Here is a 15040-nt window from a genome sequence, read left to right as displayed (position 1 = left end):
TCGCTATAGTTGCTTTATCTATTAGAAATTGAAACTAGGTATTTTTTATCTTTTATTATTTTTTTGGCTGCGCTGGTTCTTCGTTGCTACGAGTGAGCTTTCTCTACTTGCAGCCAGCGGGGGCTACTCTGTAGTTGTGATGTGCAGGCTTCTCATTGCCGTGGCTTCTCTTCTTGTGGAGCCTGGGCTTAGTTGCCCCACAGCATGTGGGATCCCAGTTCCTGTAGTAAGGATCGAGCCCGAGACTCCCAGATTGGTGGGCAGACTCTTAACCACTGTATCACCAGGGAAGTCCCAAAACTGGGACATTTTTAAAGCACAAGACACAGAGCACACCATCAGCTAGCTGTCAGAAGGATAAGATCAACACATGTCATGGAGCCTCTGGAGAGCTCCACAGTCTCTTCTCAAGAGAATGAGTGTGAGAAAGATAGGTAGCATCTTTAGTTGTCTCCACTTTGTGGGGCCCTGGAGGAGTCCCCAGATCTTGCTCTGAGAACCCTTGCTAGGGATCTGAATTTACCCGTTTTTAAGAAGATTCCAAAGAGGAAACTTGAACTTTCACTCCCTGCTGTTGCAAAGTAAATTCAAGGTCTTTTGAAGTAGGGGAAGAAGAGAAAACATATCCTTCACCAAGCTTCCTTGCGACCTCCCAGTACACACAGACCCTGCACACCCCACCGAGGAGGACTGGCCCTCCGAGACAGGGCCCAAGACAAGCCTCTGGCCTAGACCTGGGCAGGGAGCAAAGACAACAGAGACTCTGGTTTGGAAAACAGGAGCTGGAACCAGCCATTTTATTTCAAGACTATTCATCGAGTGTTGGAGGGCAGCAGGAATAAATAAGGGAGGAGGGCACGGAGGGCGGGGGTTTGGGGGGGTGGTCTATGTCCTGCAGCACATCCCACATGTGCCTTTACGACAGCAGCCACAGCAGAAGATGCAGATGGGAAAGTGGGTGTCTCGTCTCCGTCTCTGGAGCACGGGCTGTGGGAAGGAAGGGCAGTGAGCTGGGCGTAGGGGGCGCAGGCACGGGAAGGCGGGCGAGGCTCAGAGGGGAGTCCCAGGGGCTCTCACCGTCAAGCCAGCTGCCGCTCCAGCTGTGTCCTTGGTTTGGAGGTCTGTGAGCTGTCGTGTCTGTGAAAAGCAAAAGGGGGTACTGAGGATGGCAGGGCACTGGCAGAGCTCTCAGTCTAGCTCCCCGGAGCAGTGACTCCCCAGGGGTTGGCATCTCCTGGCCCAGCTGGAGTCCCAGGAGTGGCCTCTCGTTCGGACCTTTCCTCTCCTTCCCACAGGCGGTTCTCCTGTCTGCAAACATCCCAGATCTGTCTCCTCCCCTCTCTGCAGCTGCTCACTCTTCTATAGGACCCTCCATGGCCTGGAGGCCTGTCCCCACCCTGTATCTTGCCCCTCACAACCCATTCCCCACGTGTTATCAGTCAGATCTCAGCTTTCTCCTTTTCCCAAGCCTGCAGGGCTTCCTCTGCACTTGCCTGTAAGACTTGGCACGGCCACCCCTTGGTCTCATCCCCAATTACCATCTCCTTCACTCACCCAGCCCTCTGCTCCTCGGGTCCACCGTGCTTGCCCCCACCTCGGTCTCTGCTGGCTGCCCCCTTCTCTTATCCTCCCAAATAGGTCAAATAACACTTTCTCACAAAATAGCCAACCCCACCATTACTCTCCCACCATCTTTTACGTTATTCATGGAATAGCATTTCCTAAACACAAATATTTCCTTGTTTTAAGTTCATTGGCTGGTTTCCTGCCCTGGATGTATGAGAATATTCATGAGAATATTCAAGCTCCATGAGACTATTACAGCTTGGTCACCGCTGTCTAGAACAGGACTTACTGCTGAGCAGGCACTCAGTAAATCACTGTGGAATTAGATCAGGGCTCCCAGACCCTGCCGCTTAGTACCCCATCTCTGTGCTCTGAACAGCTGTCTGTCCCCCCTTCCCTTGCCCTGAGCTCTGCCCACATGCTGGGGGTCTCCCTCTGCCCTCTGCAGTCGTCTCCCAGGGGCCGTAGCGATTCCGGCTGCCCTCCGGGGCCCCAGGCCCTGTGGGCTCTCACCTGGGGAGGGAGAACGGAGCCGCTGGTCAGGCTGAGCAGGACAAGGAGCAGAAGGCAGGTGGCCCGGATCTGTGTGTTCAGTGCCATTGTGCCGTCTGTCTGGCCGTCCTGCCGTTAGGTCTAGGACCTGCTCTGGTGTCTGGGAGCCCAGTTACAGTTGCTTTTATGGGTCCTCCTGGGGGAGGCGGGGATGCGAAGCCCTCTCCCCTTTGGCCCAACTCATTTCCAAGAAGGTGGTGGCGCCGAAAAGGCGGGAGAGATAAGCGGGAACAGAGGTGACAGGGAACAGGGTTGTGTCACCCTCAGCCGACAGAGGTGTGTCCAGGAGGTGGGGCAGACACGACCACGGACACACGCCTCTAGTCAGCCACCTGGGAGACACTTTCCCTGACATGACATCACCTTGTTGATTTCAGGAAAAACATTCCCTTTTGCCCCTGCAGTAGAACGGATCGAAGAGCAGGAGTAAGGTTTCTTCCACCTCACACGGTTCCTGACCTCCTCATTCATAAGCAGTATGGCTGTCACTTCCCGGGCCCCTCATCACTCTCCCACCATCTTTTATGTTATTCATGAACAGCCTTTCCTAAACACAAGTGTTTCCTTGTTTTTAAGTTCACTAATTCCGACCAGGATGTCAGCTCCATGAGAATATTCTTCTGTCAACTACCTTGTTCACAGCTTGGTCACCACTCTCTAGGATAGGACTTAATGCAGAGCAGGCACTCAGTAAACCACAGTGGCACTGGATTGAGGTTGGCTCCTGGGAGGGAACACCGTGATGCCCATGTGCAGGAGCTCATGTCCACAGGAGCCCCCAGCACACGTGTGGGGTTTCTCAAGGGTCAGAACCTTAAGACGTGGCCCTGTGGATCTGGGAAATGTTCCTGTGAAGTTTTGGCCAAAAAGGACAGTGGTGACGGTAACAGCGAACACCCGATGACTGCACCTCACAAGCCAACAGATACACTGACTCATTTCTGTGTTAACTCAGCCCGTGCGACCTTGCCTCTGAGCAGCTCCTGCCTGCCCCATCCCGGGCTCTGTTCTGCTTTCAGGGCCCTAGCTGCCTTCTCAGCCACCGACCCCCCAGCTTCCCAAACCCTGCTCCTGGGAGAGGAGCCCACCATGCCCACCTAAGACTTTTTAACTAAAGATTTATTATTTATTTATTTATGGCTGCCCTGGGGTCTTTCATTGCTGCACACGGGCTACTCTTCCTTGCAGTGCCTGGGCTTCTCGTTGCGGTGGCTTCTCTTGTCACACAGCAGGGGCTCTGGAGTGTGTGCGCTTCCGTAGTTGCAGCGCACAGGCTCAGTAGTCATGGAGCATGGGCTAAGTCACCCCGTGGTTTGTGGATTCTTCCCAGACTGGGGATCAAACCCACGTCCCCTGCATTGGCAGTTGGATTCTTAACCACTGGACTCCCATCAGGGAGGTCCAGAGACTCATCTTTTTCACTGTTTAGGGAGAGGAGCTGAAGGCAAAGATTTAAGACACTGCCAAAGCTTGGTCATCCAGAGGCAGAGCTGGGCCTCCAGCCTGGGTCCTGTGTCCTCAGCACCAGGCTTTCCTGCTTCCAGAAAACACAGGAGGGCACGGTGGGTCTGCTAGACCACGCTTGTACTGGCTCAATGAGCACACTGTGTGCATCCCAACTCAAGTCGGGAACATCATGTTGGCACCTTGAAACCCCCACTGGTGGGTGTACTTACACCACAGACATTGGCAAACACTACAAATCAGGCTTTTCTTTGGAGGGCTGGCTTCCTGCATACGATGGAAGAGGAGCTGAACCAAGGATGCCTGGCTGTGGCAATCTCATTGCCACGTATGACCTGAACCATCTTAGGGTGCTCACGGCCCAGGGGAACAGCAGATCGTGACTTCAGAGATAGGTCCTTGGCTGTCTTCTCTCTGTCACTCCTGGGCCACCCAGTGACAACCCTACGAGCCTGGGGATGGTGCTGCCAAGGAATGAACTCTTCTTCCTGGCCCTGAACTGCTGCCAAGGCCCACTCGAAAAGCATGAAAACATGGGACCCTGGGAAGTAACAGTTTCCTGCCATCTGTTAGGCTCCCCCAGCTGTACACAGTCTCACTCTCCAAAAGAGAAATGGCCAGGACAGGAGACAGGGCTCTCAGAGGGAAGGAAGAAAGCAGCCGGGGATATCTGGGATGGGTGTGGGGTGGCAAGCTCAGCAAGGTGACCAGACCTAGATTCTGGGAGTGGCTGGAGTTGCATGGGGGCTGCATGCTCACCCACAGGGAGACACAGCAGCACCCCCCAGGCATCACTGCATCATCTCAGCTCAGGCCAGGTTTCATCATCAACCAGGGGCAGGGGTCACAGCACAGGCGCCAGAGTCGCGGTGCAAGGCGACAGGCTGACGGGCCAAGCCTGGCTTCCTGGCCATCTGCCCTCCCTGAGGGTGGGGGGCTCAAGGCCAGGCCCCACCATTGGCTAGTGCAGAGGGGAGGGCGTTAGCCCAGAAGGGCAGAGTCAGGAGATAGTCCTGTTTTTAGGAACTGGTGACATGAAAGACCCCAGCCTCTCCTCCAAAAACATGTGGCATATCCTTGACCCTGGCTCCCCCTGCCCCCCACACCACATATGCACCACCTGGGGCCTCAAAGACACTATTCATCCCTTAATTCCTCCATCTGTACAACCAACAGACTGGGTCCCGGGCGGCGCGGGATGGCCGGGACTGGTACTCAGCCACGAACAGAAGAGCGAGGTCCTGTCCCCGGGAGCCCTGCGTAGACCCCAGACCCCCTCCCCACATCTGAGATGGACAAATACACAGACAGACAAGGCGGGGCCACATGGGGCCAGTTTATTGCAGTTAAATACCTCTCTCTCTCTATTTTTTTGTCCATTTTTTCCATAAAGAAAATTAGAACACACTCACACACCCAGAGGGGAGCAGGGTTCCAGAAACAAGAGGTGGGGTGGGACGTGGCCTCCCTGCTTGGGTCCAGGCCCCCCGCAGGACCCCCTCCTCCCCATAAGCACCCTGGTCTCAGTACCTCGGGAGTCCGAGGAGGCAGCGGGGTGTGGCAGGGGCTCTGTCCTCCTCCCTCTGGCCTCCAGGTGAGACCACCAGAAGTGCCGGGTTGAGTGGGGGCCGGGAGAAGGGAGACAGACAAATGGGGGACGGGATATGGTTTCCAAGTTGAGGAGGGCGGTGGGCGCTTATCCACAGAAATGCATTATTTCTCCCCATTTTTTTGTTAAAAATCTACTATAAAAAACGCAGCTGGGGGAGGGGCGTCTGTCCCTCTCTGTGCTAAGGGCTGGGGAAGGGGACGGTGGGGGCCCGGAGGCGGCCCCCGCCGCATGGTAGGTGGTGTCACTGCCGGGCGCTCTCGCCCACCATCTCCAGGTTGTGCTGCTGCAGCTGGGCGCGGAGCACGGCGTTCTCGTTCTTCAGCTCCTCGATCTGCCAGACACGACGGGGGACAAGCAGCCAGAGCTGGCTCCCCGCGTCCTGGGGTTCCTGGGCGCCCCCCGTCCCTGCCCTCCCAGCCCTGTGGCTCACCTGTTGCCGCAGGAGCTCATTGTCCATCTGCAGCCGCTCGGCCTCCTTGAAGGTCTCCTGCATGCGCTGGTTGGTCTGGCGCAGCTCCCGGATGTAGTCGCAGGCCTTTGACAGGATCCCTCCTTTACTCTGGGGAGTGGTGGGCATGAGCATCAGTGAGCACTGCCTGGCAGCCAATGCCCACCAGTCGTCTCAGCCCGAGACAACTCCCACGCCCAGCACTCAAGACGGATTCTCTGCAAGGGGGCTGGGGGACCAGGGGGACACTCACCGCTCCCGTCTTGCTATTATCTGCATTACAATCTGGAATGATTTTTGAAAGCTGGACGATCCAGTTGTTGATCTTGTCCCTCCGCCTCCGCTCCACTGCGGCGAAAAGAGTAGGAACAAGGCTGTGTCCAGTGTGCTCCCTCTATGCCCGGGCAAGTTACCTCCCGAGGCAGATGCCACGAGAGCCGAGGCTGCCGAGGCACAGCTGGGCCCGCCCGAGGTCACATGGCCAGCAAGTGCAGGGGCCCGACCTGAACCCAGGCAGCTGGCTCTAGCCCGCTCCACATGGTTCCTCAATAGGAACCGAGAAATTCAAGTGCCACCCTCAAGTGCCACATATACCCTCAGCGCAGCATCGACAGCTGAGGGGCTGCAGGGTTTGTTCTGTTGGTTGGCCCAGCAGGTTTTGAAAAATTTGAGTCAACATTTAAAAATTAGAAAAGTTCACATAACAACTGGCCTCTTTTGAAAAAAGGAGTTGTGGCACAGTGGGCACGTGTCCCTGGGAGGCAAGAAGGGGCCAGAGCCCCTTTACACAGGACCCGGATGACCCTTTCTGGTCCCCACAGCCCCTGAACTTGATTCTCCATGGCGGTACTCATGTATCCCGAGTTCTGGACCCCACAGTCCTGTTTTTCTCTTCATCATTAAAATCCCAGTCTGACCACATCTCACTCCACTTACAATCCTTCTCCATGGCCCCGGCAGCAAGTCTCAGCTTCCCCAGCTGGCACTGCAGTTCTCAGGGGCCTGGCCCATCATCAGGGCACTGGGTCACCCAGAAACACCACGAACCCTATCTTGAAGGCCAGGTTTGACAAGCTACTGGCAGATTTTACTTGGAAAGTCCAGATGTGTGATTTATAACACTCTGTCTGCTCTGTCTCACTCTGTCTGCTGAGTTGAGTGGCAGCTGCCCCCTGCAGACAGGGCTCGTATGCATCTCTGCTGTGGCCTGTCACGACTTGCCTGGGGGCTGCCTGCACTGCAGCCTGAGACCCCTGGTTTGGGGCTCACTGAGAAAGCTGTCCCAGCCTTTCCTCACCTTCTAAGCACAGTACGAGGCACTGCTAGGGGCACACAAGAAAGCCCAGTTGGCCCCACAGTCTCACCCTCCTGCCAAGGCAGTCCATGGACAGATGCAGGTGGTCACTATAGGAAGGGGAGACTGTGGGTGGGATTTGGAAAGGAGGGTAAAGGAGAGTATTTTCTCAGGCTTGGGCGACTGGCGGAGAGGGTCGGGATGCGAGTGAGAAAAGTGGGGTGGGCCAGAAGGCTGCCCTTGACCCCCTCTCCTCCTGAGGCCAGCACTGCCCCTCAACCCAGCTGTTCCCTCAAAGGACGTGCCTGGCCACTAGAAGAAAACCCGACTGTCTTCCCCTGGCACTTGCTTTTGTCCTCTCACTGCTGACCGGTCCTTCCAAGTGCCCCTACTCTGGCCTGGGTGACAACACCCTCCCACATGGACTTGCTTCCTCCCTCATTCTCCTCTCTTGCTGCCCACAACCTCCCTTTACCACAGGGATAAGAATACTGCCCGGTATCGAGCTTCGCCTGACCCTGGCCCTGGGGTCAGTGAGTACACAGCCATGTGCCCCATCACTACCCTGGTGAGTGAACCTTCCCAGTCAGGGCGGTCATGTCTTACGGTCCTTGGGGACTCTGTGGCCCCGAACAGCAGCTGAGCTAAGAGTCCGGCCCAGCCTCCACATCCATTCTGAGGTGCCACCTGAGGAGCTCGCGAGCAGACAGCTGCCCTTCGCTACCCTCCTGCAGTCTGACATCCTTGAGCCTGGGTCCCATGCTGCAGCCGCATCCCATGCCCACTCCTCCCTTCCTCACTGGGGGCCGGGCAGGGGGTAAGGGACACCTCTGGCTCGTATTCACTTCTTCAAAACTTACTGCTTGCCCTACTGTGTGCAGGGCACTCTGCAGGGCCAGTCCATGGTGGACTCAACCGCTGTCGTGCCAGCACTCACAGCACCAACGTGAAATTCACGTGAATGGTAGACACTGACACCACAGACTGGGGGTTACAACTGAAGACAGTGCCCAGTGCCTGGGGAATGCCCGGGCGGAGTACTGCTTTCAGCGTGGAGTGGGGTGGACTGTCTCTTCAGAGAAAGGTTTAGAACGGAAAGATGGGGCTGGTTTCTGAGAGGAAGGACAGTGGGCAGACAGGCATCATGAACCCAGAAAAGGCGACATGGAAACATTCTGGTGGGCGAAGGAGTTGGGGCAGGGGGATCGGAAAGGGTGGCAGAAATAGGTTGTGAAGGCCCTGAATGCCCTGTCAGTGGGTCTGGACCTTGTGTTCTCTTCCCCGAGGGGTCTAGGCCCTCGAGTCTGGGGCCCTTCTTGGCATGTAGTCAGGCCTGTGGCTTGGGGAGACCACTTCAGCACAAGTGAAATGGAGGAAGACCAGTCAAAACCAAGGCCATGTCTGTTCTTCAGAAGGCTTAAGTCGTAGCCATACAACATTTAAAACACAATTTAGAGCAAAATCTGCCAGGACTGATGGGAGAAATGGGCAAATCCACAAATATAACTAGAGATATCAACACTCCTCAGTAACCGACAAAACAAGTAGACAAAAAAATGAAGACAGAAAATCTGAACACTGTCAGCCAACTTGACCTAGTTACCACTGATGGAACACTCCACACACATCAGCAGATATGCCTTTTCAAGCACACACAGAAGCTTTCACCAAGATAGACTGTATTTAGGGCCATAAAATAAAGTCTCAATAAATTCCAAAGGACTTAAGTTATATACAGAGTATGTTCTCCGATCACAACAAAACTCATTTACAAATCAGTAACAAGAAGATACCAGGGGACTTCCCTGGTGGCCCAGTGGTTAAGAATCCGCCTGGCAAATCCAGGCGAGGTGGGTTCAACCCCTGCTTGGGGAGCTAAGACCCCACATGCTGTGGAGCAACTAAGCCCTCACGCCACAACTAGAGAGTCTGGGCACCGCAACTAAAGATCCCACATGATGCAACAAAGGCCCAAAGCAGCCAAATAGATAAATGTTCAAAAAAAAAAAAAGATAATCCAGAAAACCCATAAACATTCATAAGTTAAACAACACATTTCTAAATAATCCCATGGGTCAGTGAAAAAATAATCAGGAAAACAAGAAACATTCCAAATTGAATAACAAGAGAACACAACCTGTCCAAATGGGATAACGCTAAAGCAGTATAAGACTGAAATCTGCAACTATAAAGGCCTGTATTGAGAAAAAAGAAAGGTTTAAAAATCGTCTTAAAAAGCTGGGGGAAGACACCCAGCAAACCAAACCCCAGTTAAGCAAAACACATAAATTGGTCACAGTATGAGTAGGAACCAAGAAATAGAAAAAGCAACTGAGCAATCAGTTTTCACGTAAAGATCTGGATTTCTGGCTTCTTCAGAGGTTGAGTAGTGAGCCCAAATTCTGACACAACAGCAACGGCGGGCACTGTGAGACCACCCTTCAGGCAGGACAGACACACTGGCCCCCAGTCACTGCTGGGGACCACCACTCCCCTTTCTGCTACACCAGGTATACTGACTTCCTTGGGGCCCTGAAGACATCTGCCTGCGGCCCAGAGATGGGCCCCTGTGGTATCAAGAAACATGGCAAAGAGGGAAAAGCAGAAAAGGTCGATTGGAGGTCCACTTTGGCACAGTGTCTCGGGTCCTGTGGCTGTGAGGGACAAAGAGGGCAGAGTTGAAGTGGCCTGGCTCTCAGGTCTGGCTTGAGTAATCATGACAGGGATCCCTCTTGCTGCTCTGGAAGAAGGAGGCTTTGGGAAGGAGGGACAACGGCAGGTTCTGGTTTGGACAAGTTGAGTGTGAGATGCTTCAAGGACAACCAGCAATAGAAATTTGGAACAAGCACCCCAAAATATGGGTCCGGAGGAGCATGAGAGAGATGGAGCAGAAAGACAGCTGTTGGCAGTGCACGGGGTTGGGGAGCCCTGGGAGGACATCAGGGAACAGTCTCATCTTTTTGGAGTCACATACTTTTCTGGACAAAGCCCGCAGACTCTCTCCTGGGAGAAATGACACACACCAACATCTGGAGACAGGGACTAGGGGAGACTGACCGTCCCCAGGCCTGATGTTTCACTCTCCTGACCACTGGAAGAAGGGGCTGGACCCCAAGAGATACTAACAGCCAAAGCAGCTTCCCAACTTTACCCATCATGAAGAGTCACCTGGGGAACTTGTTTTAGCGCAGACTCCCAGACACCCTCGGACCTACCCATTCAGCATCTCGTGAGGACGACCTAGAGATGGTGATTATTAACAAGCTTTCCAGGTGACCAGGAAGCCCTGCCCTCAGGAACAGGCTCGGAAGGAGAACCAGGGCAAGGAGAGCAGAAAGGAACGTTCCCGAGAAGAGGGGAATGGGCAGGGCCAGATGCTTGGAGTGCAGGCAGGAAAGGAAGCCAGTGAATTTGGCAATGAGGTCATCACGGGTGACCTTAAATGGCGCCGTTTTGGTAGAGAAATGAGCCAGATTGCCAAGGGTACAGGGAGGCTGCCGGGCAGAGGGTGGGTCAAACGTTCTGCAGGTTAGGACAGAGTGGGCTGGCTGCAGCTGGTCAGAAAGGGCAAGGTCATGAGCAGGACTGACTTTTATAGGATGAGGAAGAGTCAAGACTTTGGAGCTGGATTAACCCAGTGAGAGGCACAGTGACAGCAGGGTGGAGAGTGACTGGCTCATCTTCCAAGAGTTGTTTGCTGTGGTCTTAGCAGGTAGCACAATAGCCTGGGGGTAGCTGAGGGCTCACGTCTCAACGCGCTGCACCCTCACTATGAGCCTCTGGGGTAGTCATGTTAACACATTCGTACACAGGACTAAACAGGCACAGAGATGAAGAGCCAGTCCAAGGTCACACGACTGGTATGTAGCAGAGCTGGGACTGCCTGGGAGCCAATAGGAGACCCCTCAAACCCACCACACCCCAAAACCAAGCTCATGCTCACTGCTTCCCTTTAAATGAACCTGACCCCATCATAAAATCCTGATTCTTCAGCCTTGGCCTCTTCTCCCCTACAGCTTGTCCCCTCCCCTGACCCCCTTTCATGCCCTGTCCTGTCTGAGGCCCACAGGTGCAGTCACCTCCTATTTTCCTAGCTTCTGGCATCCCGTCACCCTTAGTATCCAGTCTCCATAAACAACCCCTCTGTTGACTTCCCCTCGAACCAGCACAAAGATCCAGGAGTGGGGGCCCTGGGAGGGCCTGTGACAAGACCCATGTGATCTGGCCCTGGCCAGTCCTCCCATGACTCTGCCAACTTCCTCTTTCCTTTCCTGAATTCTGCTCTTCTTCAATCACACCGAGTCTGTTCCAGCTCGGGCTGGGTGTTTGTACTTGCTTATCCCTCACTGTCTGGGACTCTTCCTCAGGCTTGTGGGCAGCCCATTCAGGCGCCTGCTCAAGCGTCACTTCTAGAGAGGCCCACAAAGCTCCCTGCCACCATAACCCTCCAAGTCCTTACCAGCCTTATCTTCCTTCACATGACACATGACTTACGTTCCCTGACGTCTTATTGCACCTTTGTGTAGTTTCTGTCTCTCCCACCAGAATGAACACCCTCTGAGAGCCAAGGTGCCTGTTCCATTATCTGGGTGTATCTGAGGCCTAGAACAGGGGCTGGCACCTAGCACATATGTGCTGAGTAAAGGTCTGAACTCACCGAGCCGCTCAGAGCATAGCTGCGTCAGCCACCCCCCATCAAACACAGTGAGGACTCTCAAGGCCTCACCCTGACATTCAAGGCCCTCCTTGGCCCTCCCAAGCACTCCACAAGGAACCTCTGCTACAACCAAACCAGCACCCCCGGAGCAACCCTTCTCCACCCTGACTTCCTGTGCTTCCCTCTGCTGGACAGGCACTCCCAAAGGCCACCTCCCTGGGGAAATATCACCTGCTCCTCCAGTCAGTGTTCAGTCACACACTACCTTGAGCCAACCCGAGTTTCCTAAACACTCCACGCTAGGTTCCATACCTAGCACAGGGCACATACTGCCCAGCCTAGAATCCTCCTTCAGGAAGTATCTGCCAAATGACAGCTATTTGGGTGGAAGTGTTCCCTGGACATGTTCATGCGCCGGCCTGAGCCAGAGACACAGACTGCCTGCAATTTCATTTCAGATGTACTTTCTCTCAGATCTGAGCTACTTCTGGAAGCCAGGCAAGCAGTGGGGTGGGGGGCTTGAGCAAACCAGCTGCCACATGGGAAGGCAGGTCCAGCTGCACCAGAGCAGCCCAACTTTCCCAGAGGAGCAGAAAATCCACACATGAATGTGAAACTCGCCATTTAAACTGCTGGTCATTACTTTAGAGTCACCAGCCAGGAAGACAAATATACCACAGCTCATGCCTCCTGCCTATATCTGCTGCTGACAAGTAGCCTCTCTGCTTCTGCCTTCCCAGCATTCAACCAACACCTCTCGAGTACTTGGATCAATAACCCGGCCACTGATCTGTGACTCCAAACACCCAGCTGGGGTTGAGCCCATGAGGCCTAGCAGCTCCTGCCTGACCTTACCTTCATTATGCTGAGCTCTCCTTCTCTCATCCCGTGGCGTTCTCGTCCCGTCGATTTTCCTAGAAGAGTATGAAAAAAAATGGGTACATGTTACCTCCAGCCTGTGTGTCCAAACATTTATTAAGGAGTCAGACTTAAAAATGATCTCTGCAAGACAAATCGATATGCAGAGACAAAGAGAGGGAGAAAATGTTATTTTCTTTACTTAAACTAGAAAAGCAAAAGCTGACCAAAAAATACACCAACTGCCTGCTGTGTATTCAACTGCCTGGTTCCCATCCCGGGAAAACCTCCTCTTTTTGGGTGCCCACGACAGGCCCTCCCAGCGTCCCCTATTCCTGGGACCAGGTCTCCTGCACATACGGGGAGTAGGGGTGTGTCCGAGGTGCAATTGTCCTCTGCGTTCCTGTCTGAAGCACGTCCTGGGGCGTCATCATGACATAGAACTGGCCTGCAGGGAAAGTGGGGGTTAGCACTAAAACTGGGGGCAGAGTCAGAACTGGCTAGGGGTTGGGGGGGAGCTTCCCTCCCTGCTAGGCCTGTTGCCTCCCCTGCCTTCCGCCCTGGCCCCTTCCTTCCTTTACCTCCAGCCTGCAAGCTCTGGTCTGTGGTCTGTACGGACACAGCCGTGGTATCTCCCACACTGGACGCTGGGAAATAGGCAAACCGGGCCTCCCCACTGACAGCCTCAGCAGCCGGGCTGCCACCATTGCTGAAGGGATTTTGGATAACAGCCTAGGGAGCAGGAGGACAGAGGCCACCCTTAGCCATCTTTGCTTCCCAATCCATCCCCTAGCCACCATATTTGATGTTTACTGCATTCTCTACAGAGAGTGGGGAACCCCTGTGTCCCACTCTGCCCTGTGTCTCACAGCCCTGGAACTTGACAGATACTAAGCAATCACTTGGGGAGCTGACCCACTTTTAACTCTAAGAGAGTGCCCTGTGACCATGATTCCCATTTCACAAAACAAACAAAAAAAGATGTTCCGAAGGTCTTGCCCCAGGTTTCACCGTGCAAAACAAGAGATCTGACCTGAGGGCCTGAAGGCAGCATCTTAGTCCCACGTGCCCCACCCCCTTGGCGCTCCCCAAGAACAAAGTCAGTGTCCAGTGCCCCTTCTCCATCCCCCCAGAGGATGCTGGGCACCTACCAGTGGGAAGGGCGCTGCGGGACCTGGGGGCACAGAGGCAGCAGCGGGGCCGGGGCGCTGGGTGGCCCCATCCACACCCACCTGGGTCACAGCCTGCTGCCCCCCTGCGAAGGCAGCCGTAGACACGACGCTGACGGCGCCTGCTGTGTCGCCCTGGCCGTCCAGCTGACCATCAGTCACCTGGACTACGCGGTACGTCACCTGCAGGGGGCGGCAGAGCAGAGAGACCCGCGCTGGGGCCCGGGCAGGGGCCAGGTCCGAGCCCCTCCCAGCCCGCCCGCCTGCCCGCCCGTCCGGGACTCAGCCCTCCACTTGCCCGCCGGGCTCTGGGCCCTTAGCCTCACCTGTCCTCCATTATTCTCTGTGCGGAACTGGTACTGGATGTTGTGGTCGCCGAACGCCGCCTGCTGGACGCTGGCGATGGCCACCGCCGTCTGCTCCTCCGCCCCAGGCCCGTCCCCGCCTGCGGTCGGAGGGTCGCGGGGATGGTCAGAGGTGGCGCGAACCAGGGCGCCCCCAGTGCCTTCCCGGGCGCAGGTCGCGGCCCTGGTGGGCCCCGCGAGCACTCACCTTCCTGCAGTTCGACACCCTCCTCTGCCTCGGGTCCCTTGTCGTGACTGCGAGAAGCACAGGAAGAAGAGGGGATCAGGGCTGCCCGCGCCCCCGCCCCTTCGCCCAGGTGCAGGGCCCCCATCCCGCCCAGCCCAGTCTGCGACGGCGGCCCCTTGGGGACCGGGGACCGGGGGTATACGTGCCGGTTCCCCCTCCCTAGCGGCCTCCATTTTGAGCTGGGCCGGGCGGTCGCTCGGGATCATGGCGGCCCGGTCGCCAGGCCGAAGGGCCGGGACCAGGGCGCGCGGGGGCACGGGCCGGCCGGGCTCCCTTACCTGGCGGCGGCAGCAGCGGTGGCCGAGGCAGCGGGATCCAGACCCGGGTCCAGCATGTCCATGGGGGGGGTGGGGGCGGGGGGGGCGCCGGGCCCGGGGGGGAGGGGAGGGGAGGGGAGGGGAGGGAGGGGAGGGGCGGGCGGCCGGGGGGGCCCCGAGCCCGGCGCTCACGCCGCGCGGCAGGAGGGGACGGAGGAGACACGGGAGCCGCTCGCGCTGATCACGGGGACAAACAGTGGGGTCATGTGAGGAGGAGATGCCGCCGCCGCCGCCGCCGCCGCTGCTCCAGCAGCCGCCTCCGCCTGCTCGCCCGCCGGCCGGCTCCCGGCGGCTCTAGGCTCCGGGACGCAGCGCAGCCGCCCCCCGCCCGCTGCACGCGGCCCTCGGGCCTCCTTCCCTGAGTAGCCGCCGCCGCGACTTTTTTTTTAAACCCGGCCCGCCCAGGATGGCCTCCGCCTCTCCCCCGGATCGCCGGCTTGCGTGTCCGCCGCCCGGCCTGGCCCAGTACGGCGGCGGATCGCTGCTGCAGCCGCCGCCGCTTTCTATTTTTT

General features: G+C 56.2%; 2 protein-coding genes across 3 annotated transcripts; both read right to left on the bottom strand.

Moving 5' to 3' along the window:
- Window positions 1-767: 767 nt before the first annotated feature.
- Window positions 768-2215, bottom strand: HAMP (hepcidin antimicrobial peptide). Its single transcript, NM_001114508.2, has 3 exons — window positions 2080-2215; window positions 1078-1137; window positions 768-987 (listed from the first exon to the last, which is right to left on the bottom strand). Exons 1-3 carry the CDS (start codon window positions 2164-2166, stop codon window positions 886-888), a joined length of 249 nt encoding a protein of 82 aa, NP_001107980.1. The 5' UTR covers window positions 2167-2215; the 3' UTR covers window positions 768-885.
- A 2677-nt stretch (window positions 2216-4892) lies between these two features.
- Window positions 4893-14691, bottom strand: USF2 (upstream transcription factor 2, c-fos interacting). 2 transcript variants are annotated; one of them, NM_001001162.1, is given in 11 exon segments: window positions 5168-5434; window positions 5436-5525; window positions 5625-5753; window positions 5896-5990; window positions 12449-12507; window positions 12812-12899; window positions 13033-13183; window positions 13603-13803; window positions 13947-14065; window positions 14173-14219; window positions 14490-14551. In NM_001001162.1, coding segments are annotated over 10 exon segments (1041 nt in total). In that variant the 3' UTR covers window positions 5168-5434.
- Between the last annotated feature and the right edge of the window lie 349 nt (window positions 14692-15040).

The sequence above is a fragment of the Bos taurus genome, chromosome 18 (genome assembly GCF_002263795.3).
Source record: "Bos taurus isolate L1 Dominette 01449 registration number 42190680 breed Hereford chromosome 18, ARS-UCD2.0, whole genome shotgun sequence".
Taxonomy (NCBI): domain Eukaryota; kingdom Metazoa; phylum Chordata; class Mammalia; order Artiodactyla; family Bovidae; genus Bos; species Bos taurus.
This window is presented reverse-complemented; position numbering and strand designations above follow the sequence as displayed.

Coding starts and splice junctions, on each gene's coding strand:
- HAMP (NM_001114508.2), bottom strand. CDS start 2,166: ATGGCACTGAACACACAGATCCGGGCCACCTGCCTTCTGCTCCTTGTC. Junction 1,138..2,079: donor GCTCCGTTCTCCCTCCCCAG/GTGAGAGCCCAC, acceptor TGCTTTTCACAG/ACACGACAGCTCACAGACCT. Junction 988..1,077: donor GAGCGGCAGCTGGCTTGACG/GTGAGAGCCCCT, acceptor TCCTTCCCACAG/CCCGTGCTCCAGAGACGGAG.
- USF2 (XM_024977974.2), bottom strand. CDS start 14,551: ATGGACATGCTGGACCCGGGTCTGGATCCCGCTGCCTCGGCCACCGCT. Junction 13,804..13,946: donor CAGAGAATAATGGAGGACAG/GTGAGGCTAAGG, acceptor CGCCCCCTGCAG/GTGACGTACCGCGTAGTCCA. Junction 13,184..13,683: donor GGCAGCAGGCTGTGACCCAG/GTGGGTGTGGAT, acceptor CCTGCTCCCTAG/GCTGTTATCCAAAATCCCTT.